At 50.5% G+C, this 25,512-nt stretch overlaps 2 protein-coding genes across 22 annotated transcripts; one reads left to right on the top strand and one right to left on the bottom strand.

Moving 5' to 3' along the window:
- The first annotated feature begins 1,901 nt into the window (after window positions 1-1,901).
- On the top strand, window positions 1,902-5,456 carry Fam98c (family with sequence similarity 98, member C). Of its 7 annotated transcripts, none has more exons than XR_015683228.1 (9): window positions 1,902-1,978; window positions 2,077-2,222; window positions 2,298-2,432; window positions 2,745-2,950; window positions 3,396-3,473; window positions 3,554-3,670; window positions 4,451-4,768; window positions 5,105-5,261; window positions 5,360-5,456. XR_015683228.1 is itself a non-coding variant. In XM_087653464.1 (9 exons), exons 1-8 carry the CDS (start codon window positions 1,938-1,940, stop codon window positions 5,246-5,248), a joined length of 1,035 nt encoding a protein of 344 aa, XP_087509590.1. In that variant the 5' UTR covers window positions 1,902-1,937; the 3' UTR covers window positions 5,249-5,261; window positions 5,360-5,456. The 7 variants fall into 7 exon arrangements, 2 of the variants coding, with proteins under 2 accessions (XP_087509590.1, NP_001185513.1); XR_015683226.1 differs by having other exon boundaries at window positions 4,405-4,768; XM_087653464.1 differs by having other exon boundaries at window positions 4,601-4,768.
- Rasgrp4 (RAS guanyl releasing protein 4) lies at window positions 5,421-25,115 on the bottom strand. Of its 15 annotated transcripts, none has more exons than XM_087602356.1 (17): window positions 24,989-25,115; window positions 22,120-22,304; window positions 21,171-21,276; window positions 20,984-21,046; window positions 19,948-20,079; window positions 19,677-19,830; window positions 16,781-16,954; window positions 15,056-15,172; window positions 13,990-14,265; window positions 11,843-11,923; window positions 11,647-11,751; window positions 11,403-11,521; window positions 11,147-11,306; window positions 8,945-8,981; window positions 8,724-8,858; window positions 8,493-8,640; window positions 5,421-6,537 (listed from the first exon to the last, which is right to left on the bottom strand). In XM_087602356.1, the coding sequence occupies exons 1-17, from the start codon at window positions 25,009-25,011 to the stop codon at window positions 6,414-6,416; spliced, it is 2,139 nt and encodes a 712-aa protein (XP_087458482.1). In that variant the 5' UTR covers window positions 25,012-25,115; the 3' UTR covers window positions 5,421-6,413.
- Window positions 25,116-25,512: the final 397 nt, after the last annotated feature.

Here is a 25,512-nt window from a genome sequence, read left to right as displayed (position 1 = left end):
TATATTTAAAAGAAGCTATTCTGTGTGTATGGTTGCTCATGTGTATGTGTGTGTGCACCACCCGGTCCCCTAGAACTGAGCCACGTAAGCCATGTGGTGGCTGGGAACTGAACCCAGATCCTCCGTAAGTACTCTCTCGCTTAACTCTCCAGAGTCCATAGATTTATATATGGAGTTTGAAAGAGAGCTGAGAATGTAGCTCAGCGGTGGAACACATGCTTAGCACGGGCAAGGGCTTGAGGTAAGGACCCAACACCAAAAGGAGTAAAGGTTATTAGCCCAAGGTTATTTTTTTTTGTTTTTTTAAGATTCAAAAATATGTGGTTACATGCATATGAGCTGGAGTTACAGGTGCTTGTGGGCCACCTACACACACGCATCCTAGAAGAACACACATCTAAGTCACCATTTCAAACAGATTTATTTTGTACTTATGTACATGGTGCTTGCAGGGATGACGACCAGAAGCCAAAAGAGCATTTTGGGTCCTCTGGTGCTTATGAAACTCCAGAGGTCAGTGCTGGGAACCAGTTTTCCAGAGAACAGCTAGTCCAGTTCCTCTACTTGGTTTTTGTTTTTGTTTGTTTTTTGACAGTTTCCTTGTATAGCCCTGGCTGTCCTGGAACTCACTCTATAGACCAAACCTGCCTCTGCCTCCCTAGTTCTGTGATTAAAAGCGTATGCCACCACAACCTGGCTTGTTAACCGAGAATGGATGCATCAAGCCCTTTTAAGCACCTTAACATAAGGACTATAATCCTCACAGACACCTTTAAGAATGAGTGAAAGAGGGGTTGGGGATTTAGCTCAGTGGTAGAGCGCTTGCCTAGGAAGCGCAAGGCCCTGGGTTCGGTCCCCAGCTCCGGGGGGGAAAAAAAAAAAGAACCAAAAAAAAAAAAGAATGAGTGAAAGAGTGGGTGTGACACAAGCCTGTAGTCCTAGACCTTGGGAGGCTGGGAGGGTCTTAGACAGTGAGATCAGACTCCATTTAATTTATTAATGGCTGGAGAGGTAGCTCAGTGGTTAAGAAAGCACTGGTTCTTGCAGAAGACTTGGGTTTGGTTCCCAGCACCCATATGATGGTTTATAACCGCTTGGAACTCCAGTTGCAAGGGACCGTAAGACTAGTTTCTGTGGGCACAAGGTGTACGGGTGCGCATGTGAGTGTGTACACACTCACACACACACACACACACACACAAACATTCATGCACATAAAATAAATTTAAAAGTATATATTGCCCTTGGACCCCAATCGAAAACCAGTTTGGCAAGAACATGAGCTGGCAAATAAAGTCCAGTCCCATCGGCTTGCCTCTCCCCCAGGATGTAGTCTCTTAATGGCATCTGCTTCCTCTGCCTACAAAGGCAGAGAGGATGGCTAGCATTGGAACCCACTGTGAGATGGAAGGAGGGCCTGGCTGTGGTGGGAGAGTGGATGTGAAGGTGTGCTGATAGTCTAATCCTAAAGTGGAAGAAAAGGAAACAAATTGGACGGGGTGCACTAAAACCAAAAGGCAGCTGGGCGTGTCACATGCCTGTCAACCAGCAAACCGAAGGAAAAAGCAGGACCAAGAGGCCAGCCCGAGCTACATATATGTATACATCGAGACCCTGCCTCCAAAACATTTAAATGTAAAAAAGCAGAGGGGAGAGGTAAACAAGTTGCCTTTTGCTTTTACGTGCCCGACAGTAGGGACACTCAAGTCTCTTGCGACCTCGGGGATCCAAACCTCAAGCTGTAATATTTACAACCCTGGACAAGTTACATGAAGGTCGCGCGTGGCGCGCACCAAGCCAATAGGAGCGCCGAAGCGCCTTCGCACGAGAATGTGATTGGATAAAGACGGGGGAGCGGGAGGAGGCGGAGAGAGGAGGGGGCGGAGCCTGTCTCAGGCGGAAGGGGGCGCGCTCACGGGGTCGCAGGCGGAGTTGCTATGGATGGGGCCGCGGTAGCCAGTGACCTGCTGACACTGGGGTAAGGGATTTTGCGGTTTGGCCTGGGGCACGGGAAGGGCGCACTCTCCTGGATACGCGGAAGCAGAGGGACTCGCACTGACGCGCGCCCCGCCGCAGGTACGATGCCCTCCCAGAGGGGGCGTCTCGGGGCCCCGCGTGTGCGGACTTCAGGGCGCTGTGCGCGCGACTGGCGGCGGAGCTGACGACTCTGGGAGCTGTGGAGCGGCGAGAGGAGGGCACCGCGGTTCTCGGCGCCGGCCACGGTGCGTGAAATGCTGGGTGGACGGCGGGTGGAGCCGCGGAACCCGCTGCTCCCTGATGGCTTCTTCCTCCCGCAGGCCCGGACGCAGAGGAAGAGTTCCTGCGGCAGTTGGCTGGCCTGCTGCGGGCGTTGCACTGCCCGGATCGCGCGCTCTGCGGCGGAGACTGCGCCACCATGCTGCGGGAGCCCGGTGGCGGCCTGCGCCTGCTGCGTGAGCAAGCCGGAAAGGCCCGGGGGAGGCGGCGGTGGGCGGGGCCCCTGAAGGGGGCGGGCTCGCACTCTGAGACTGGACTCTCAGGGGCGTGGCCAAAGCTTTGTGCTGAGCTTGAAGGCCACAGCTAGAGAGACTGGTTCGGGCTGGGTTAGAATTCTGACTAGGGCCTCTGAAAGCTTTAATGCGTTGAGTTAAACGCCAGTCGGTTGGTTCTGAAGTGGACTCACACCCTCCAGTGTAAGCGGATGAGGCTTACTCTGGGGGAGGGGCCAAGGTTCTGGTTGGGCATTGACCTACTCCTATTTCTAGGGTTTCTTTGCTCTGAGCTCCAGGCTGCTCGCCTCTTGCATCTAAAGCTCCAGCGTGATCCTAGCCCTGTGCCGTCCTTTGGAGAAGGCACGAAGGAGGGAAATGACGTGGTTCAGGAACTGATGCTAACTCTTAAAGCCCTGGGGCTACCTAGACCCCTGCGTGGAACCCTGGCTAGCCAGCTACTTCGGGAGTTTCATGACAAGGTAGAGAGACAGAGACCCCTCTTGAGGTACCTTACTTGTGGAGAGGACCCCAAACCAGCGCTAGAAAGTATGACCCAACCACAGGGACCATTCTTTCTAATTCGCTTTTGCTGTGATAAAACACTGACCAAAGCCATCTCGGGGAGGAAACGGTGTGTTTCCCTTTACAAGTTACAGCCCATCATTGAAGGAACCCAAGGCAGGAACTCAAGCCTCAAGCCGACCATGCAGGAACGCCGTTTACTAGCTCATGCCTTCTGGCTTGGTCAGCTTATCTCTTTTGTGCAGCCAGGCCCAACTACAAAGGGACAGCACTGTCCAGAGGGGCTAGGCCCTCCTATTAATGCCTCTGAGACCTGGGTTCACACGGCTGAGGGGAAACTAGACCCCTTGAAAACATCCATCCTGTTTGTGTCTCACTGGCTTCCAATGATTCTCCCCCCAGATCTCTGAGCTGCTGCCTGCCCTGCCCCCAGAGTCCATGAAGCCCCTTCTTAACTCGCCACTGGATGCATCTCGATGGGTGAGGGCATGTGTCGAAGGCTGTGAACAGTATCCACCCACAGATGGGACCCCAGGTGTGACTAAAGCCTCTCCTTCCAGGAAGCCCTGGAGGCTTTGTCCCAAAGCCTGACTGAACAGTACGGCTGCCGTCGCTGCCTCCTCCTGAAGCGCCTGGACCTCACAACATCTGCTTTCCACTGGGGCGATCGGGCAGAGGTGTGGGAACCGTCGCAAGAATCAATAAGCAGGCCACCTAGGGAAGCTCAGCTGCAGGGAAGGGGGCTGAGGGTGCAGACTGTGTACTCTTGGGGATGCTGGGGCCCAGGCCACTTAGGATCTTAAGATTTCATTTTTCATTCTATGTGTTTTACTTAGATGTGTATGCACAATGATGTACATGCAGCATTCACAGAGGCCAGAGTGGGTGTTAGATCCCTTGGAACTGGAGCTATAGAAGGTTGTGAGCCACCTTGTGGGTACTGGGAACCGAACCCAGGTCTTCTAAAGAGCAGTAAGCTCCCTGAATGTCGAGCCATCTCTCCAGCCCACACTTTAGAATCTTACAGGGTTCAAGACTTCTAGACTCCTAGGGCCTCCAGGGCATTCTAAGAATGTCCAGCCCTCAGCTGGGAGCGTTCTCAGAACTATGTATGTAACAAAATAGTAAGACTGTCTTAGCTGGTTTTATGTAGCCATGACAAAATGCCAGGAACCCAGAACTTTTTCAGGAAAAACAAAGTTCTTTTTGGCTTATGGTTTTGGAGGCTGAAACATGCAGGCTTGGACAGGTCGATCTGGCCAGAGCTCCATGTCATGTCATCGTAACATAATAGGACTTGCAGGAATCCCTCCAAAGGTGGTGGCCTGTGGCTGTCAGCCAGACTCGATCTCTCTCTCTTACACTGTCAACCACTTCTAAGATTTTGTTTCTGCTTCAACTTGCCATGTAGCTGAGGATGATCCTGACAACCTCTCCTGATCCTTCCTCTTCCCTAGTACTGAGATTCCAGTACTACACCACCTCAGCCAGCTCTCCACCCCAGCACATGCACCTTGGAGAAGGCAGCCCTTCTGAAGCACACAGAGACCCTGAGTAGGGGTGAGCTCTTGGGCACCTTCTCTATGTAAGCCCTTCCCCTGCTCTAGGCCCACAGTGAGGTCATGAAGGCAGTGCTCTGCCCAATCCGAGGGCTTCTGACTCCAGAGTCTGATGTCTCTACCGCACATGTTCTGGCTGCCCGAGCTGACCTTTCTCGCCTGGTCCCAGCTACCAGTGTGGCTGCCCGACGAGGGACCAGCTGTGCAATCAACAAGGTGGGCACACCTGCGACAGGGGAAAGTCTGGGCACCCTTCACCTTTAGATTGGCCTTTTGGGGTATCCCCCGGTCCAGTGTTCTCCTTGGTTCCTGGCCTCTGGACTCAACTGGATTCAAACTACCCACTCAACATGGCAGGGTTTCTCTGTGTAGCTCTTACTATCTTGGAACTGGCTCGGTAGCCCAGGCTAGCCTCCAACTCATCATGTAGCCAGAGGCTGGATTGAAACTCTCAACCTTCCTCCACTTCCCAAATGGTAGGATGTTGGGGCTGCACCAGCACACCCAGCTCTTTTTACCTCCTACTGAAACTCAAGTCTAATAAATTCTCAGGTGCTTATGGGTGATGTGCCAGACCGTGGGGGGCGCCCAAGCGAGCTGGAGGCTCCCATGCCTACCTGGAAGAGCCGAAGAGAGGATGGAGGAAGGGGGAAAGCTGGCCAGCAGCGCTGGGGCCGCAGAAAGAAGAAGAAGTAAAGGGCCTTCCAGGGTCGGTTGCAGGTTCTGTTGGGTGCTGACGCCGCTGTCAATCCTTGGGGGGGCCACTGAGGGTTGTCTTTGGCAAGCCTTGTCTTCCCTGTCCCGCAGGTCCTAAATGCCCTACACCCAGCCACCACTCCACACCATGAACCATGAACTACGAACTGTGTTGTGTGAAAAATAAATTTAATTCTTTTGATTGTTATAGGTTCTTGTTTCTGTTGGAAACCAGGTCAGGGGGTATATGGGTTTGTGGAGGGGCAGCGGATTTCCACCCCCAAGTCTGGACAAGCCTTCTGGTTCTGATGGGGGTGTGGGAAAAGACACATTGAAGCATCATCAGACCAGGACTTTGTAGGCGCTCCCTGGTACCAACTCTGCCAGGTCTAGGCACACCTGGACAATACAGGTGAGCATCTCTGCCTTTGGGGAGCCACTCCTGGCAAGGAGGGGCAGACCTTTAACGAGATAAATAGGTGAATGTCTAGCTTGTTAGAGGACCAAAGTACCACGGAGGGAAATAAAGCAGAAGGGGGCAAGGGTCAGAGCATGTCTACGTAACAAGCCTTGAGGTCAGGAGGCCTCCCTAAGGAGTTGTCACTAGAGCAAAGTTCTAGAGCAGGTGAGTCATATAGACTGCAGGCAAAGAGCATTGCAGGTGAAGAGAAGAGGGAGTGCAAAGGCCCTGGGGTAGGAATATTTGGGGGCATATTCTAGGAACCTAGAGGCCAGTGTCTGTGAAAGGATGAGCAGAGGTGAGCTGTGGGAAGGGAAGACAGGTGATGGAGACAGACCTTGCAGTAAACCACAAGACTGGGGTTTACCTTGAGCAAGCTGTGGAAGATGTTTCACACACACTGCCCACGCCAGCCCCTTTCCTGTCCCCTCCACCCCCACAGCTCCCCAATCCCATGCCAACAGTCCATGTGGTCCACTGGTTCAGAGCTCCAGTTTTAAAACAGGTGCGACTCTTGCCTCCCACACTGTGGGCCTGAGGGTTAACCTTACTGAGTTTTCGTCTTCTTTGCCAAGTGGGGAGCTGACACAACTGGAGTCCAAATGCATCTAACACAGAGCTGCAGAGTTGGGGGAAGGAGCATGGCTGGCAGTCAGTGCAGTGCCAAAGAACATTTTTTTAGGGGGAAAGATGGCAGGTACCTCGTCAGAGGCAGCGCAGATGTGGAAGAGGCATTGGGTAGGGGAGTAAGGGAAGAGGCTCCAGATGCTGTTCAGACACTGGACTTTGAGGAAGCTTTGGATGGTAAAACTGGTGCTGGGCAGGGCACCTGGAAAGAGGAGAAATACACAATGACACAAGGAGGAGCATTTCATTTCTCCACAACCAGGCCCAGCGTCTCACTCAGGAATGAACCAATAACCCCAGATGAAATCTCTGCCTTTTAGGAGTAGAAATTGTTCCGATAATATTTATTTTAGCCCCTGACCTTATTTGGCCTTTTTTTTTTTTGATGGGGGCACCATTTTTCAAGTAGATGCTACCTACCCTGACCCTGGAGAGTATGCCAAGGTCACGTGGCTAGGCGAGTGTGCCCTTGCCCTTATTCTTGCTTTACCCTTTTGTTTGTTTAAGACAGGATCTCACTGTGGCAGTCTGACTTGGATCCTTCGCCACGTAGGCTACCCTCGAAGTATTGTGGCTATTCTCCTGTCACAGCCTCTTCAGTGCCAGGATTATAGGTTTGAGCCACCATGCCTAGCTTTGTTTTTCCTCCCAGAGTCCTTATCTTAGTTAGGGTTCAGTCCATTACCCTCAAGGTGGGAACATGGCAGCATCCAGGCAGGCATGGTGCAGGAGGAGCTGAGAGTTCTACATCTTCATCTGAAGGCTGCTAGCAGAAGACTGGCTTCCAGGCAGCTAGGGTGAGGGTCTTAAGGCCCACGCCCACAGTGACTCACCTACTCCAACAGGGCCACACCTCCTAATAGAGCCACTGCCTGGTCTGTGCATGTACAAACCATCACACCCGCCTTTGTCCCCTGCGTATATTAAAACTGCTATTATCCTCTGTCAACAATAAAAACCGTGGGGTTGGGGATTTAGCTCAGTGGTAGAGCGCTTGCCTAGCAAGTGCAAGGCCCTGGGTTCGGTCCCCAGCTCCAAAAAAAAAAAGAAGAAAAAAAAAAACAATAAAAACCGGCCAGTGTCCACTGGGCATGATGGTTCATGCCTGTAATCTCAACATCCTGGAAGCCAAGGCAAGAGGATTATGAGTTTAAGGCCAGCCTGGGTTACAAAGTGAGTTGGGTAGCTTTTGCCAACCTAACACAAACTAGAGACACTTGGGAAGAGAGAATCTCTGCTGAGGAATTGCTTCCCTCAGATCGGCCTGTGGGCATGACCAGGAGCCATTTTCCTGATTAATGTGGGAGATCCCACCTCCAGGCAGGTAGTACAGGACTGTATAAGAAAGGAAGCTGAGGGGGCTGGGGATTTAGCTCAGTGGTAGAGGGCTTGCCTAGCAAGCGGAAGGCCCTGGGTTCGGTCCCCAGCTCCGAAAAATAGAAAAAAGAAGAAGAAGAGGGGCTGGAGAGATGGCTCAGTGGTTAAGAGCACCAACTGCTCTTCCCGAGGCCCTGAGTTCAAATCCCAGCAACCACATGGTGGCTCACAACCATCTGTAATGAGATCTGATGCCCTCTTCTGGTATGTCTGAAGACAGCTACAGTGTACTCATATATATGATAAATAAATAAAACATTTAAAAAAAAAAGAAGAAGAAGAAGAAGGAGGAGGAGGAGGAGGAGGAAGAGGAGGAGGAGGAGGAGGAGGAGGAGGAGGAGGAGGAGGAGGAGGAGGAGGAGGAGAAGAAGAAGAAGAAGAAGAAGAAGAAGAAGAAGAAGAAGAAGAAGAAGAAGAAGAAGAAGAAGAAGAAGAAGAAGAAAAAAGAAAGGAAGCTGAGGAAGCCATGGAGAGCAAGCAGGTAAGCCAGCAGTGCTTCTCCATGTTCTCTGCTTCGGTTCCTGCCTCCAGGGTCCTGCCTGACTTCCTTCAAAAAATGGGCAGTGATGTGGAAGTGCAGGTCAAATAACCCTTTCTCCCCTGAGTTGATCTTGGTCAGTGTTTTACCCCGGTAACAGAAAGCATACCAGGATAGACAATGCCTCTACCCCCCCATCCCGGTGACTGAGGCTTTTTACATGACTTCACTTTTCTGTGATGCCCATATCCATCTGGTTTGCCCAGATAAACAGCCTGCCTCTCCCAGATCCATCTCCTTACCATCTCTGGCTCCCAGGAAGAGTGTGAGGACTCCGTCTGAGTCCAAGCATGGTGAAGGTGGCAACCAGACTCCAGATGCGGGGAGAGTGTATAGGAGAGACCTTCCTCGGAGCCTGTTGGCAGTGTGAAGGGTGGAAGAGCTGTGGCCCTGACAGGAAGGACTCCATGACCTTAGAAGTGAAGCCCATCCTCTGTGCCCTTCTCCCGGCACTACTGGGCCCTGGGTCTTACCACAGCCGGTAGGAGGAAGTGGTGTGGCTGGCCCGGGTGCGCCAGGGGGACCCGGGTCACCTTTAGTCTCTGGCCTCTTCTTACACTCCACTCTCACTTGATCCCTGCAGTGTCTGTGACAACACAGCCCACAGTCTGGGGGGAAGGAGCTGTTAAAATAGCGCCTCGCTCTTCCAGCCTGCAGGTTGAGAGTCCCTCCCTCTTGAAGGCACTTCACTTACCCTGACAGCGATAGCCTCGCTTGGTGACGCCCCAGAGCTGGGGAAAAGAAGGGGATTCGGTTAGCTGGACTGAAGGAGGTAGCGTGGGCGGAAGCATGGGTGGAAGCGTGGGAGGGAGCATGGGAGGGAGCGTGGGAGGGAGAGGATGAACGCCAACAGGTTTTGAAACTTTTTAAGATTCAGACAGTTAACCAAAATGTTAGGAACATAGAGATTATCTGAAATGTAGGGATAAGCAGGATATTAGAACTGGATAAACTAGGTTCATAAATGTACTGTCTATGCGCAGGCTCTGTTTGTGTAGTTCCTGGTGTCTCTCTAGGTCCCAGAACTGCCTGACTCATGGGCTGTGTCAAATGCAGGCCTAACAGTGAAGAAACAGTAAGATCTAGGAATTAGTCTGGATTTGATTGAGATTTAGCCACGCTGAAGTCAGGTGTGGAGACACATGCTTGCAATCCCAAGAGACCGAGGCAAGAGTGAGCTACACAATCAATTTCAGTGTGTGTGTGTGTGTGAGAGAGAGTGTGTGTGTGTGTGTGTGAGTGTGTGTATGTGTGAGAGTGTGAGTGTGTGTGTGAGTGTGTGAGACTGAGTGTGTGAGAGTTTGTGTGTGTGTGAGAGTTTGTGTGTGTGTGTGTGTGTGTGTGTGTGTGTGTGTGTGTCTGTAGGAGGCGTGTCTGAGAATTGAACCCAGGGCCTTTTGCATGGCAGACAAGCACCCTCTATCACTTTCCTATATTCCCTGCCCTAAAAAATAAATTTGAAGCCTGCCTGAGCTACATGGGATAACCCTGTCTCAAAAGCCCAAAATTTGAGGGAAAAACCAACAAAAATAAAAAATGTCTTTAATTTGGAAATGACCTAAACTTTAGATGGTTCTGGGTATAACGATCAGATTCTTTTGTGACCAGGTTTCACTAAGTATTCTTCAATAACCTGGAGTTCTTCATGTAGACCAGGCTAGCCTCAAACCCACAGAGATCTGCCTGCCTCTGCCTCTTAGATGCTGGCTGGCATTAAAGATGTGCCCAGGCTGATGTTTACATTTATTTTACTTTTTGCTGTTTTTTTAAAAAAATAATTTGAGTAACACATATTAAAGCTTTTTTGTATTCTACTTGGCATATGTGTGCCTGTGTGTGCACACACATACATATGCATGCCATCGGGCACGATAATGTTGGAGAACATCATGAAATCAGCTCTCTCCTTCCACTTTAGTGTGGGTCCTGGAGACAGAACCCAGGCTTCTGGGCTAGCAGCATCTTTACCTGCTGAGCTCTCTCACTGGCCTGTTTTCAAGACGGGTCTCAATCTCTTTGCAGCCAAGGGCTGATCTAGAGCTCACTTATGTAGCTCAGGCTAGCTTCAATCTCATGGAAATCCCCTTGCTTCAGTCCCCTAAGTCCTGGAATTACAGGCATGGGTCACTAGGACTGGCTCTCAGTTTTACAGTGTATTTACTTTGTTACAGGTATATGTGTGCATGCCACTTGTCTGTGTGTGCAACACATGCACGCAGGTACCGTCAGAGGCAGAAAAGGGGCACCGGAAACCCTGAAACTGGAATCACAAACAGTTGTGAGATGCCCACTCACAATGGTGGGAACCACACCCTTCAGCAAGGGCAGCCAGGGAATGTTACCTCCTGAGGCTTCTCTCAGCTCCATTATTGCCTCTTTATACGTTTGTTTGTTTACATTTTCCTCCGTGGTTGTCCTAGAACTCACTCTGTAGACCAGGCTGGGTTCGAACTCAGAGATCAGCCTGCCTCTGCCTCCCATGTGCTGGGATTAAAGGCGTGTGTCATCACCACACTCAGCTATGTTAGTGTTGATTAAAGGACAGGGTCTCCTCTAGCTCAGGTTGGCCTCAGACTCACTCTGTAGCTGAGGATCACCTTGCACTCCTGGGTTCTAGTACCCAACCATGCCCAAGGCAATCTACTCAGGACTGCAGATGATCCAGTGTTTTGGGAATTACTTGAGGTTGTGGATAGTAGTCACTGTTTGGCCATTGTCTGAGTGAAAGTCACCTAATGTCATGTAGACTTTGGTGAGTACCCGGAATATAGGAATTTAAGTGTTTGGTGCTTATATGAACTCTGTGGAATATCTGACACTGGAGCATTTCTGGAAGTCCCCCCCTCCTAAAAAAAAAAAACTGGCCCAAGGGGAGACGGGACCCAAGGGTGCTAACAGGGCCAGTGCTCACGAAGCCGTTGCAGCTGTGACAGAAGGTGGGCTTGCGGAAGGTGACCTCCTGGAAGGCGTGCAGGAAAGCCAGGCCCAGCTTGGAGCAGATGGCGCTGGCATGGAGCAGATACTTGGTCAGCTCCTCTCTGCTGAAGGAGCCACTCCTACGGGGCAAAGGCCGCATCTCAGCATGCCTGGCCGCTCATGGCATGTCCAGGATCCTTGGTTTTGGAATATTCAGGAGTCTCAGGGCCTCTTACCCGTGGCGGGGAGGTGGGTGAAGCCCATGGCAGGCAAAGGGGAAGTTGGCTGACAGCTTCTCAAAGTCCTCCAGAGAAATAGAGCCATGGCCTTCTGGGTCATAGTTCTTGAACACGGACTTCAGAAGAATGCAGAGAATGGGGTGAGGACAAAGCACCCAGGTCTAGCCCTGTGGGCTTAGCTCCTTCCCCAGGTCCCACCCAGCCTCCCTCCATCAGGCTGCACTTCGAAGTTCCTTCTCACCTCCACTAGCTGTTCCACATGCTGACCCAGAGTCGCACTGTCTGGCTTTGGCGTCACACCATGGGCCCACTCTACCACCACAGGCGCTTTGAAGGGGGATAGGGGCTAGAGGACACAAGGGACATGGTCAGTCAAAGCATAGACTTGAGCTGGGGCTCAGAGGTGGGGGGGTCAGAGGTCAAGGGTCAAGGCTCACCAGACTCTTGGGACAACGTGGCTCCCGGGCATAAGAAAGCTCGTAGATCTCATCTTCCGTGTAGAAGAGATCCAGGGAGAGCTGGGGGATGGTCAGGGCAGTAAAGTTCCACTTTAGGTCAGTCTCTGCCTAGACTGTCTTCCCATCATCCTCTCAGATCCTTCTCTAGAGGCTTTTGGACTTGTCTGGCCATACCTGTCACCCTCTACAGTGATTCCTCCACAGCCAGAGGTGCCTTATTCCCACTGAGGCTTTTTTTTAGAAGTGTGTGTGTGTGTGTGTGTGTGTGTGTGTGTGTGTGTGTGTGTGTGCATGTATGTAAGCTAGGCATGAGCAGGTGCCCACAGAGACCAGGAAAGGCACTGGATCCCCTGGAACTGGAGTTACGGTAAATTGCGAAACTACCTACTTGCATGCTGGGAAAGGAAATGAGATTCTCAGAGCAGCAAGAGCTCCTAACCACTGAGCCACCTCTCATCATCCACTCCCCAGAACGCTTTTTTTTGAAGTCAGTTTTACTCCAGGCTGGCCTAGAATTCATGATCTTCTCTTACCCTCCTGAATGTTTCGAAATTATGCAGTGAGCTATGTATCTTCATTTGCACTGGGCCCTGACAATTATGCCTGGTCTTGTCTCAGTGTCCGTGAACTCAACTCTTCAAGCTTACCCTACCCAACCTTCAGAGCTTCTGTCTCAGCTTTCCTGACCCACAAAATGCTAAAGGTACTCCTATGCTGGAGTTATTAAGTCAAAATGATCTGAATTCTTCTGCACATGCCTACAGATCAAACCCAGGGTCTCAAACATGCTCTATTACCAGCATGGAAAACATAACTGAATCTAAGTGTACGGTAGGCAGAGGAAGGAGGAGTGCCACAAGTTTAGGGCTAGCCTGGTCTACACAGTTCTAGGCCAGCAAGGGCTATATTGTAAGGCCCTGTATGGACAATACAAAACAAAAAAGCAAACAAAAAGTGCTCCACCACAAAATTATATCCTTAGCTCTTGCTTTTGTGTGTGTGTGTGCGTGTGTGTGCGTGTGTGTGTGCACATACATGTGTATGTCGAAGCACATAGATTCACACGCATGTGGCTTCTGAGGTCAATGTTGGTTGTCTTCCTTAGTTTCTCTCCACTTTATTATTATTACTCTTTTGTTACTGTTTTTAGGGACAGGGTCCCACTACGTAACACTGGATGGTCTGGAACTCACTATGTAAACCAGGCTGGCCTAGAACTCACGATCCTTCTGTGTCAGCCTCCTGAGTTTGGGAAGGATGTGTGGCAGGGTCTGGTGCCTAGGAACAATAACTGTCAGGAGCTTCTGATTACATTTCAGATAGGCCACACCCTTGAAGTTTGGACGTTGATCCAAGGGGCTCAGAACACGGGCGATTCTGTCTGTTTCTCTTTGCAGAGCTGAGGATGGAAGCCCAGGGCCTGTCATTTGCAAGTCCCCTCCCACGGCACAACACCCCAGTCCCTTACTGCTGCAGGGATACAAAGACCTAAAGCAATCCAGGGGCCTGGGTCCTTGAGTCAGGGAAAAACGTGTTTGTCATGTTCCAGATTCTGTTCTTTTTTTTTTTTTCTTTTTGAGATACAGGTTAGCCCAGGCTAGACTTGACTTCACAACAGTTGTATACTCTCATCCTTTTGAGTGCTGGGGTTATTAAAGGTGTGAGCCACCATACCAGTTCAGATGCTCTTCTGACGATGTCATATGACACGACTGACTGGTTCTTCTTAGTCACACTCTGAAGTGGGTTCTATTATTTTCCTTGTTTTGAAAGCAATGAAACTGAAGGATGTGATACACTGTGTAGCTGTGTAATCATACAGCTCCTGGACTTCATGTGTTCCATAGCTGGGCTTCCTGCTACATGCCTCTAGTCACCTCAGTGGTAGAGCCCCTGCCTAGAATCCCCCACTGAGGGGCTGGGGGCGTGGCTCAGAGATTAAGCGCTCACATACGATAAGTGAGGTCCTAGTTCCAATTTCCAGTACAGTCAAAAGCTAACCAACCAAACAAAAATCTCTCATCCCATAACTAATTCTGGTCCTACAGATTTCCAGTAGCCAAGGACTCTAAGTATCAGTCCCCTGGGATCTTCAGGGAGCTCACAACATGGGGCCCATAACTCACCGTCAGCAGGTGTAGCAGGTCCTCATTGGCACTGCACGGGGGATGCTGTCTCTGGAGTGCTGCCAGCTCCTGCAGCCGTAGATAGAGGCTATTCAGCTTGGGTAGGTGCAGGCGGCCATCTGGCAACCTGTCTGGATGGGCCTCATACAGAGATACCAGGTCCTTGAGGTGAACACCCAGTACTGGCAGCCGGAAGTCAGTGCAGCTGGCCCAGGTGCGGCGGTAGTAGGCATAGTTGTTGTGGGAAGAGAGAAGCTCTGTCAGCTCCAGCAGGGCCTGTGTAGAAAGTGCATGCTGGGGTTGGGGATTTAGCTCAGTGGTAGAGCGCTTGCCTAGGAAGCGCAAGGCCCTGGGTTCGGTTCCCAGCTCCGAAAAAAAGAACCAAAAAAAAAAAAAAAAAAAAAAAAAAAAAGAAAGTGCATGCTGTAGACCAGAATGTCTCTGTTCTGAGCCTCCTGGAGGGGGTACAGTAGCAGTCTCCATTGTGGACTGTGGACTCTGAATACCAAAATCTGTATTAGACACAGTGTGAGCACTAGCCTAGAATCCCCCAGTGAGGGGCTGGGGTGTGGCTCAGTGGTAGAGCCCCTGCCTAGAATCCCCCAGTGAGGGGCTGGGGGCGTGGCTCAGTGGTAGAGCCCCTGCCTAGAATCTTCCAGTGAGGGGCTGGGGGCGTGGCTCAGTGGTAGAGCCCCTGCCTAGAATCCCCCAGTGAGGGGCTGGGGGCGTGGCCCAGTGATAGAGTGCTTGTCTAGCAACTACAAGATCCTGGGCTCCATGTCAGTCCCCAAATAATAAAGTGTTAAAAACCCAAATTTCTTTTTTTTTTTCTATGCTGCCAAGAATCTACCCGAGGTGCCATGACATTGCTCAGTGGAGCAACACCCGTAGTAGGTGGCCCGGGGAGAACGAATAAGGATAGTGAGGGGTCTATAGAATTTGGGGGATAGAGGTCCTAGGCTGTTGGTTCCAGAGTCCTTGAGTAGGGACTGACAGCAGTTAAGGAGTGATGTGTGAGGGTTCAGGGCATGTGACCATTTTGGACTTTGGGGAGTTAAGGGGTTACCTTAGTGCTGTCAGGGCTCAGATGGACGTGGGAGTCCTTGAGTCTGGAGATGGCGCTATGACACAGACCCCCCGTGACCGCCATCAGCGTGTTGAAATTCTGCATCTGGCGAAGCCTCTGGATGGGAGATAATGGACAGAGGTGAGAGGTACCACAGAACAGTGTCAGGAAGGGGTGCTGAGGTAGGGGTGTCAGTCGTGTGGGAGTGTGGCCCAGTGGGAGCAGATGAGTGGGTTAGACTGCCAAGGGTGCCAGGCAAGTACCTAGAGTTAGACAAGTTTGGAGGACAGGTGTGTCAGCCAGGGATAGAGAATTCAGAAATGTATCAGGTGTCATGCTTCTGGGGGGGGGGGTCAAACAAGTGTCAGAGTCACAAGGTGAGCGTGTGTGGACTGTGAATGGGAGCTGGGGACCAGGCGGAAATGACTAGAAGGACAGTGGTGTGGAAGAGGGAGAGATGTGAGACCAGTGTGAGGTCCACAGGCGTCAGGGGAAGTCTCTCTCCTCGTCTTGAGAACTGGAAAGGTAGAGGTCACTGTGGAGGGAGGCAGGACCAAGAAGATGCTCAGGCCAAGGAGTTCTCAGGCTGATGCCAGACCAGCTCTCAGGTCTAAAGAGCCCAGCAAGATAGCACTCAGTGGTAGAGCCCCTGCCTAGAATCCCCCAGTGAGGGGCTGGGGCAGTTGGCTCAGTGGGGAAGGACTTATTTAGGGTGCAGGAGGTTCTAGGTTCAATCCCCAGTATGGACACAAATAGCCACATAAGAGGAAGGAAAGTGTTGGAAGGCTCATAAGGAAGGGCGTGGTCTGCTTCAGAGATATTCAGAGAGGCCTGACCACAGGGCTTCCCTTTTCCCAGAAGAGAGGGGGAGGCTGACTCAACAGATCAAGGCCAGAGAGACTGGACTAAGTCTCTCTGTATTGAAGTATCACTAAGAGAGATACGGTCACCATTCCAAAGACACAGAGGGGTCCTGAGGACTGAGCTGCAAAGCCAAGGACATGGAAAGGATCTTTCTCTGCAGGGGATAAAATCTTTGACTTCAAGCTTGGGAAACAGTGTTAATTCCTAACTACAGAGCCAACTGGTGGGGCCAGGCAAGGTCTAACTCTGTGATATCAATGTCCCAGGAATGCGGAGTTTGATGAGGCTAGGGTGTGATATCGTAGGTGTGGTGGCTGAGAGATGGTCTGCTGGATCAGGAGCGTGGAGCCAAGGGCTGGAGAGATGGCTCAGTGGTTAAGACCACATACTGCTCTTGCAGAGGACCTGAGTTCTGTTCCCAGCACCCACTTTAGGCAGCTCACAACCACCTCCTGAAACTCCAGTGTCACTGGCCTCCAAAGTCACAGACACACCCACACATAATTTAAAATAATTAAAAATAAATTTAAAAAAAAGGGGTTGGGGATTTAGCTCAGTGGTAGAGCGCTTGCCTAGCAAGCACAAGGCCCTGGGTTTGGTCTCCAGCTCCGAAAAAAAAAAGCCTGGAGCTTTGGTCGGGAGCTGTGCCAACTGTACAGTTCCAGAAGCAAGTAGAAGCCAGCTGTGGTTTAACAACCTCAGACTACGTAGGCAGAGGCATCTCTTTGAGTTCAAGGCCAGCCAGGTCTACATAGTGAGTTTCAGGACTAGGATTACATAGAGACCATCTCTCATAAAATAAAATAATAAAATAAAAAAATAATAAAGCAAGTGGAAAGAACTGGGTGGTCAGGGGCTTACCTGTGCCACACGAATGAATTTGTCCAGTACCTGGGCACGCTGCGCAGGCCCAGGACGACTCAGCACCATGACCTGTACCCAGCGGGACACACTGTTGCTCAGACCCACAGAACCTTCCAGAGCAGGACAACCTCTCACCGAGCCCTGCAAAACATAGCCCCGCAGGTCTTGGGGCTGAGGCCAAGATTGGTCAGGGTGTGTCCTGTTGCTCACATTCCGTCTTTCTGGCAGATCCAACCTCTCGTGTCCTAGCATGGTCTAGCCTAAGTCTCCCCCAGGCTGCTGGAGTCCCTGACATCACTGTGTCCGTCTCCAGTCTGTGTGCTCATTGTATGTGCATGATGGTGGCAAGTCAGTGAAGGGAATGGCAGGCAGGGGACTTGAAAGTGCCTTCTACTTGTTCTGCTCAGTAGGATGCACACTTCACGCTCAAATTTACAACACCACACAAGTTCACATGTACACACACACACAGAGTCATACACATGCATGCACACACATGCGCATGCACACACATGCACATGTACACATAAATATACATACATACATATACACACGTGCACATGAACATGCATGCACACATAATACACATACATATACACACTAATGTGCACACACTTGCACACTCATGTGCACACATATATGCATATACATACACATATGTACACACATACACACATAATATATATGCATGTACATACACATATACACACTCATGTGCACATACACACATACTTGCAGTCATGTGCACACACGCACACATACATATGCATATACATGCACATATGTATACACATACACACATAATACACATGCATGTACATACACATATACACACCCATGTGCACATACATACAGACACTTGCAGTCTTGTGCACACATATGCACACATACTTGCACACTCAAGCGTACATACATACACATATGCATATACATACACATACATACACATATGCATATACATACACACACATACACACATGCATCCACATATACACACACATACACATTCACACAGACCTATCTGGAAATCTGTCCCCTAAAGGAACCAGGTCTCCACTTTCCTTAAAGACAATGTCTAGATGATAGATAACAGCTGATACATTTCAATACAGAAGCATGTGCAGCTGCTTTTAGGGAAGTGAAATACAGTCATTTACTCAATGTTTACTCTGAACCATGCATTGGTCTCAGGTAGGAACTGTTAACATTCTGTTTTAATTTTTACCTTTCCATATGAGGAAACTGTGGTATGGCTATTTGAAATGCTTGGTGAATAAATGAATAGCTGATAAAATATTTCGAACACAATTCTGTGACTGAATCTACTGTAATAAGTATTTTTTTGTGACAGGGTCTCATGTAGCCCAAGCTGGCCTTGAACTTCCTGTCCTCCTGTATCAGCTTCCTAAGTGCTGGATTATAGGTCTGTGCCCCCTCAACATACTGCAGTGAGCACTTTTGTTGTTCTTTTTGTTGTTTTTTGTTTTTTTTGAGACAAGGTTTCTCTGTGGAGCCCTGGCTTTCCTGGAACTCACTCTGTAGACCAGGTTGGCCTCGAACTCAGAGATTCACCTGCCTTTGCCTCCCAAGTGCTGGGATTAAAGGTGCGCGCCACCATGGCTGGCTGCAATAAACACTTTTTTTTTTTTTTTGGTTCTTTTTTTCTTTTCGGAGCTGGGGACTGAACCCAGGGTCTTGCGCTTCCTAGGTAAGCGCTCTACCACTGAGCTAAATCCCCAGCCCCTGCAATAAACACTTTTAAATGGGCTTTTTCATTCTGTCAAGGACGCTATGAATTTTATGAATGAATACCTGAGAGGTTGGGAAAGTAGGTCAAAGCTAGCTAGATGCCAAGGGGCTGAGGGACACTGGGGACACAGCTCCTTGGTACAATGCTTGCCTATCCTGCCTGAAGCCCAGGGTTTGATCTGCTGCACCGCACAAACCAGTTGTGTTGGTGCACATCAGTAACTCGAGCACTCGAGATGTGGAGAGGACGGACGGAGTTCAAAGTCATCCTTGGTTACACAGGTGGAAACCATGAGAGCCCTGTCTCCAAACAATGGGGCAGACAGGAAGTGAGGGATGAGTGGGAGGAGACACGGTTGCTGAGATAGCTCAGTGGGTCAAGGGGCCTGCGCTGGATTCCTGGGACCCGCATAGTAGAAAGAGAAGATAGATTCCTACAAGATATCTTCTGTCAACCATGTCTTGCAAACACGACAAATGAATATGCACAGTAAATGTGTTTAGAAGGAAGAAAATAAAATTAATAATAGAATATAATTATAAATAAAATGTAAGATAATATAATAATAAATTAATAAAATTAGTAATAAAATAAAAGGAAGAAAAATAAAGAAAATTTGAACTCAGGCTTGGCTTTCAGGCAACCTAAGTCATTGTCTCAGACCCTCCTGCTTTCTGGTTTGACCGCTTAAGAGTGTTGTAGTCTGGGGTTGGGGATTTGGCTCAGTGGTAGAGCGCTTGACTAGGAAGCACAAGGTCCTGGGTTCGGTCCCCAGCCCCGGAAAAAAAAAAAAAAAAAAAAAAAGAAGAGTGTTGTAGTCTGCAACCAGGAGTGGTGGCGCACAACTTTAGTCCCAGCACTTGGGAGGCAGAGGCAGGCAGATCTCTGAGTTTGAGGCCAGCCTGGTCTACAGAGCGAGTTCTAGGCCAGATAGGGCTGCACAGAGAAACCCTGTCTCAAGAAAGAGTTTACAGTATAGCTCAGTGTTAGAGCGCTCGCCTAACACAACTGAGACCCTGGGTTCAGCTACCAGAGCTGTTAACGTGATAACTGTACTACTACTGATAGTAAAATCATAGTTCCACATGGATACCCCACCCTGTTCCCTGCTTAGGGGTGCACTGAGAGAGGAGGCATTCTCACCGTGATGGCCTGGAAGGACCGGAACTCCAGGTAAGTAAGGTGCTGTGCCAGCTCCTCTGTCTCCAGGTGATCGAACAGCAAGGACACTTTCCGCTTTTTGCCCAGGCCTGGGCTGCTCATGAGAGGTGGGGGACCGGGCCCTCCAGGACTCAGCCTGGAGGCCAAGAAAGACAGGTTATTGGAGTGGCTCAAGAGTTGAGGGTTTGGGGGACATGGAGGGTGTGTGTGGGCAGGATAGGGTGGGCAGGGAAGGAGGGTAGGGTTGGCTCACAGATTGGAGGCATCTCCTAGGCTCCTTTGGGCCATGTTGCCCTCCTGAGCTACAGTGGTCCAAAACCGGTTTATGATTGCTTCCAGCTGGGGTTCCTGGTGCACTACCTCGGGGTGATGGGTCAGCCAGTACCTGGGAGGAGGGGTTCAAAGATGGGAGGTAAACTTGGGCTGGCTATAGGGTGAAGAAGTTAAGGGGGCTTTAGGCCAAGGAATTCTAAACATGGAACTGTAGGCATTTACAAGTGTGCTGGGGTTTCTGGAACCAGGATATAGAGGGGTGACTCAAAGGATGGGGAGACCTCGGGTGAGAATGGGGGGTGCTATGTAAAACAGGATAGGGACCTCTTGAGACCGTTGGGAAGCAAGACAGGTAGGGGTGGGGGGGAGATTTGGGGAGTCAAGGTGATGCAGTTTTGGGGGTATGTAGGAACTGAGGTCTCACCATGGAGAGTCTATGGGATCTGGCCAGGAATCTCCAAGAATCGTGTGTGCTAAGGAGTGGTACGGTAGGGAGTAGAGGCGTCTCAGGAACTGTTAGGAATGTTCTTTTAATGTTCTCTAAGACTTTCTCTTCATTTTGTATGTATGAGTGTTTTGTCTACATGTATGGATGTCCACCATGTGCACGCCTGGTGCCCACGGAGGTCAGAAGACAGGTGCTGGATTCCTTAGAACTGGAGTTATAGTCATCGGCCAATACTGGGTGCTAGGAACTGAATCCAGGCCCTTTGAAAGAGCTGGCCTTCTGAGCCATCTGTCCAATCCCAGCCAATGGCGTTTTAGCATGTAGTTTTGGTAATTTTTTTTTGTTTTGTTTTTGAATTGAGGCCTACTCTATAGGCTAACTTTAAACTTGAAAAGATTCTTTTGCCTCAGGCTATCTCATGCCAGGATCACAGCTATCCCATAAATTCTTTGCATGGGATTTTAGAAAACGGGGCTGAGTGAGTGTGTGTGGGTTGGGGTAGCGATCAGTCTGTGGGGGTATCTTAGAGAGGTGTTTCATGATACTGAGAGCCTTGGGCCAGACCTACCTGACCAGGTAACAGATCTGTAGCTGTCTTAGCTCCCGGGCATCTTTGGCAGCCTTCTGATACTTGAGAGTTCTGGTCAAGGCTGTTTTCCAGCATCCCCGTCTGCCCACTCCCTCTCCCCAACTCCCAGGAGCTTACAAGTCCACCTTCATCCCTCTAGGTGGAGATCATGGTTGTGGGAGGATATGAAGTCAGCAGGCGGGCGGCAAGGTCTGAGGATGGCAGCACCCAGCTGTGCATGGTAAGCACCATCTTGAGAATGTGGTCCCCTCGGTGTAAGCTGCCAGCTGAATCTGGAGGAGGAAGGAGAGGCTATCAGCCTGGGCCCTGGACAACAGACCCATGGCCTCCTGAACTGAGTGGGCAGGCTGGCGTACATGTAATGCCCTGCAGGAACTCGAGTGAGCAGAATGATTTTTTCATGTTTCAGTTTCCTTACCTGTGAGGTGCCCTGGGTGGCGCGAATTTGGCTCCTTGCCCTCAATCAAGGTTGAGATATTTAAAGTTCTTCAAACTTTTGAAGATTTAATTTTATTATTTTAAAGTCTCTCTCTCTCTCTCTCTCTCTCTCTCTCTCTCTCTCTCTGTGTGTGTGTGTGTGTGTGTGTGTGTGTGTGTGTGTGTGTGTGTGTAAGTGTGGGTTTGCTCAAACGGGTGCAGGACCTGTCTCAGGCCAGATGTATCAGGTTGCCTGGAGTTGGGGTTACTGGTGGAAGTGAACCTTTTGAGGTCAGTACTGGGAATCACTCAGGTCCTCTAGACAAGAGCTGTGTGATTTAATCACTCAGATGTCTTTCCAGCCTTCTCTTTATTTTTTGAGACACGAATTACTACGTAGTATTGCCGGCTTGAAACTCACTATTTGGACCAGGCTGGTCTCAAATTCAGAGAAATGCCTGCCTCTGTCTCCTGAGTGCTGGGATGAAAGGCCTGGGTCCCATCACCCAGGTAGGTCTGGAACTTTATCCTCCTGCTTCAGCCTTCAAAAGTAAGCTGCCTGGTCCTAGTTCTCTCTCACCATGACCACAAGGACTAAAATTCATCCTACTCAGCCGTGTTCTTCCCCAGTCAGCGAGGCTGGGAGAGGATGCTGGCTGGCTGACTGTTAGGCTGGAAAGGCTGGCCCAGGAACTCACCAAAGCACCGGATGCATTCCTCCAGTAGCTCATCCACACTGCAGCTGCTCTCACTCAGCACGCCCAGGTTCAGGGAAGCCATGACCTTGCTGATTTCCCGGGGGGTGGGACACGTCTTGTGGCGGCGGGCCTGTCTCGGCCGACCATGCCCTCCTGCCTTCCCAGAGCATTCCTGATGAGACTTCCTGTAAGGTACACACAAATGCACACACACAGAAGCCCACCTGGAAGCATCCCGGGAGCCCCGCTCTCTAAGTACACTCCCGAAGTTCTTCTGGTCTCCAATCCCTCTCGGCACCACGGACCAAAGTTCTCGCAGATCAGATCTCAGAGATACCCAGGAGGGACTCATGGGTGACAACCCCCAAAATTTTTTAGACCAAAGATCCAGGAGCAAGGCCCATTGACAGCATTCCTTGTTTTGCTTTTAAGTGTTGTTTTTACAGCTAGTGTACAAAATAATGGGGTTCCCTATGACACTGTTCACATGTAATACGTGTCTTCGTACTGGCGCCTTGCTCCGGTCTGTCACCCGTCTGCCCTCTCTCATCTCCTTGGTTCCTTCCCTGCCCCACATGTCCTTCTGCCTTTGTGTCACATGTGCAGGCATGCACGTATGTGTGTCTACACACACTTACATCGAGTTTCATATATAAAGGAAAACACGTAGTATTTTGCCTCTCCCCTGTTTTTCCTCCATCATTGCCACAAAAATTCCTCTTGACGACACAGTCCCAAAGCACCATGAATTTGCTGTAAGTAGAGCCCCCCTTCCCCCTCAGGACTTATCCTAGGGCCTACTCCTAGGACCCTAGGACAGACCCCTGGCTTTCCATGCTGTCTCATGAGTTGGACTTCAGGTTCCTTCCAAAGCCGGAGGGTCACTCCCTTCCCCAATTCTGTAGAAGTTATACTTCTGTGTCCTAGCGATGGAGACGACCTATGTGGTCAGGCCTCTTGGAATCAACCTCACCACCCCCATCCCCTGCAAGGCAACAGGACCCCCTCATCCAAGCTAGCTTTTGCATACCCAAGAGTCTTAGCCTCCAGCCTGTTCCCCACATTTTGGAGCCAGGAGAGGAAGTACACTGGAGCTTCTCTGGGGCTCCTGAGTGGTAGGGGTGGTCCCTGGGGCCGTAGTAGCTTCAAGGAAAGTTTAAAAATAACCTTCCCTGTCATAGGCCTCCCAAGGTGTCGGTCCCAGGTGGGGAAAAGGGGGTGGTGGGAGGAAGGGGGACCAGAGGGAGGGATTAGGGTCTAGTCTTCAGAGTCATCTAGAACTGGGTTCCAGAAATTTCTGATGGCCGTGGGCCTTTTAGTAAGTAACCCAGCGTCTTTCTGGCCCTTGTTTTCTTCACAGGAAAAGGTAGAGTCATCCTTGGATTTTTTTTCCCCCACATGTTAGAAAGCCTGGATCCTCAAAAGGTCCTGGTTGATGAGGAGGAAGCTGACCTCCAGATAGGAAAGAAAGCTCATGTCGTGACACTCTCTTGTAATCCTAGCTGCCTGGGAAACTGAGGCAGGTGGGTTGCAAGTTTGAGGCCAGCTTTGGCTACAGAGCAAAACTCTCAAAAACGAAAACAATAACAATCACAACAACAACAACAACAACACACATACACACACACACACACACACACACACACACACACACACACACTCCAACCAAGACAGAAGGAGGCATCCAGGCTTTCAGCATGGCATGGGTGTGAAATCACAAACAGGGACGTCCTAAAATAAAATCTGTCATGTCGGGATTGGGGATTTAGCTCAGTGGTAGAGCACTTGCCTAGCAAGCGCAAGGCCCTGGGTTCGGTCCCCAGCTCCGAAAAAAAGAAAAAAAAAATCTGTCATGTCCTGTGCAACATCATAAGGGCTTACGACAGCTGCTAAATGTTAAATAAAATGGACACCTTGAGCATCGACTAGGAAGCAGGCTGAGGGCTGAACACTCTGTAAGGCTCAGTGTTTCTTGCCTTTTTTTTTTTTTTTTTTAGGCGCCCACACCAAGAACCAGTATCGCCTTCCTGAACATTCCATGCAAGCACAGCTTCTCAGACCGGTCCACGGCCTCACAAAAGCTAAAACTTTCCGGGTGAGTCCAAGGGCTTGGGCTTTGCAAGTCCCCCTATATAGCTGTGCAGTTGTCTAAGCAGGATAAGATGTTTAAAGCCCCTTTGAAGTGGTATCCATGATAACTCTGACAGAAGCAGAAACCGAGACAGAGTAGTTGAGTAACTTACCTAAGCCCACGCAGGCAGAGGACGAGGCAACTAGGATTCTCTCACTATACTGAACCCCTTGGCTCATCAGGGTCATGCTAGGGAGGCTGGAAGAGCTATCCTGGTTGGGGACCCATCACCATCCTTCCTTATGGGGACTGGTGGGCAAGCAAAGCCAGGAGACAGAAGCCCATTTCAGACCCTGCTGCCCCTTACCTGCAGACCAGCAGCCCCCGTAGTGTCTGGAGCAGCCAGGAGTGGTTTAAGAGTCAGGGAAGCTGCCTAGACCTACGTCATGAACCTCTCTCCTGGGACACGGTCCTGCAGGAGCCTGGAGTTTCCAGTCCGGGGTGGGGGTGGGGAACAGTGACCATAACAGGGAACAGAGAAGACCCCGGGGGAAGACAGGGGCAGCCAGTTGAGGGAGCTAGGAAGGAGAGACACAGGACAGCTCAAACTCCAAGGAGAGACAGCAGCAGTAACGGAGACGCAGGTGCTCAGCTCTCTGAAGCATCTCATCCTTGAACCCCACTGGAGCCGGGTCTTGGAGGAGTGGGGCACTTCCCACCCCTATTTTCTCCCCCACCTACAGCCAGCTGCACCAGGACTTTGGCTCTCCCAGGTCTCCTTGGGGAGGGTCCTCTTACCTTTTGATGTCTTTCCGGTTCATGTTTCTTGGAGGGGGCGGGAAGGGGGGTCCTGACAGGAGAGTGATCCGGTTTCTTCCCTAACCAGATTGTCAGGCCCCTGGGAGCTGGAGCGTCCACCGTGTTTAGGAAGGAAAGAGGAACTGCCCCTCCCCACCCACCCCCAGGCCAGGGGGAAGGAAGAGGCTGGGGAGAGACCAAAGGCTCCCCTCCCCCTCACGGGGATCCCTGACTGCTGAGGTTTCCGGTGCTGCCTACCCCCTCGGCTGTCTATCTATCTATCGCTCCATCTTTCTTTCTCTGTCACACACGCACACATACACACACAGAAACAGTTTTAAAAAGTGTGTAAAAAGAAACTCAAAAGAATAGTCTACCCCTCCCTCCCCCTCCTCCGTCCCTCCTTCCCTCCCTCCCCCCTTCTCTTCTTCTTCTTCTTCTTCTTCTTCTTCTTCTTCTTCTTCTTCTTCTTCTTCTTCTTCTTCTTCTTCTTCTTCTTCTTCTTCTCTCTCTCTCTCTCTCTC

Source organism: Rattus norvegicus, chromosome 1 (assembly GCF_021556685.1).
Source record: "Rattus norvegicus strain SHRSP/BbbUtx chromosome 1, alternate assembly SHRSP_T2T, whole genome shotgun sequence".
In the NCBI taxonomy this organism is placed as follows: domain Eukaryota; kingdom Metazoa; phylum Chordata; class Mammalia; order Rodentia; family Muridae; genus Rattus; species Rattus norvegicus.
This window is presented reverse-complemented; position numbering and strand designations above follow the sequence as displayed.

Bases quoted from the DNA above. Each gene is read 5' to 3' on its own strand.
- Fam98c (XM_087653464.1), top strand. From the start codon at position 1,938: ATGGATGGGGCCGCGGTAGCCAGTGACCTGCTGACACTGGG. The intron at 2,223-2,297 runs GTGCGTGAAATG...TTCCTCCCGCAG, and splicing joins GGTTCTCGGCGCCGGCCACG to GCCCGGACGCAGAGGAAGAG. The intron at 2,951-3,395 runs GTAGAGAGACAG...TTCTCCCCCCAG, and splicing joins TTCGGGAGTTTCATGACAAG to ATCTCTGAGCTGCTGCCTGC.
- Rasgrp4 (XM_087602234.1), bottom strand. From the start codon at position 22,471: ATGAGTCCCTCCTGGGTATCTCTGAGATCTGATCTGCGAGAACTTTGG. The intron at 21,047-21,170 runs ATATCCTCCCAC...CAGAACTCTCAA, and splicing joins GCCGCCCGCCTGCTGACTTC to GTATCAGAAGGCTGCCAAAG. The intron at 11,924-13,989 runs GTGAGTTATGGG...ACCATCCCCCAG, and splicing joins ACCTGCTACACCTGCTGACG to CTCTCCCTGGATCTCTTCTA.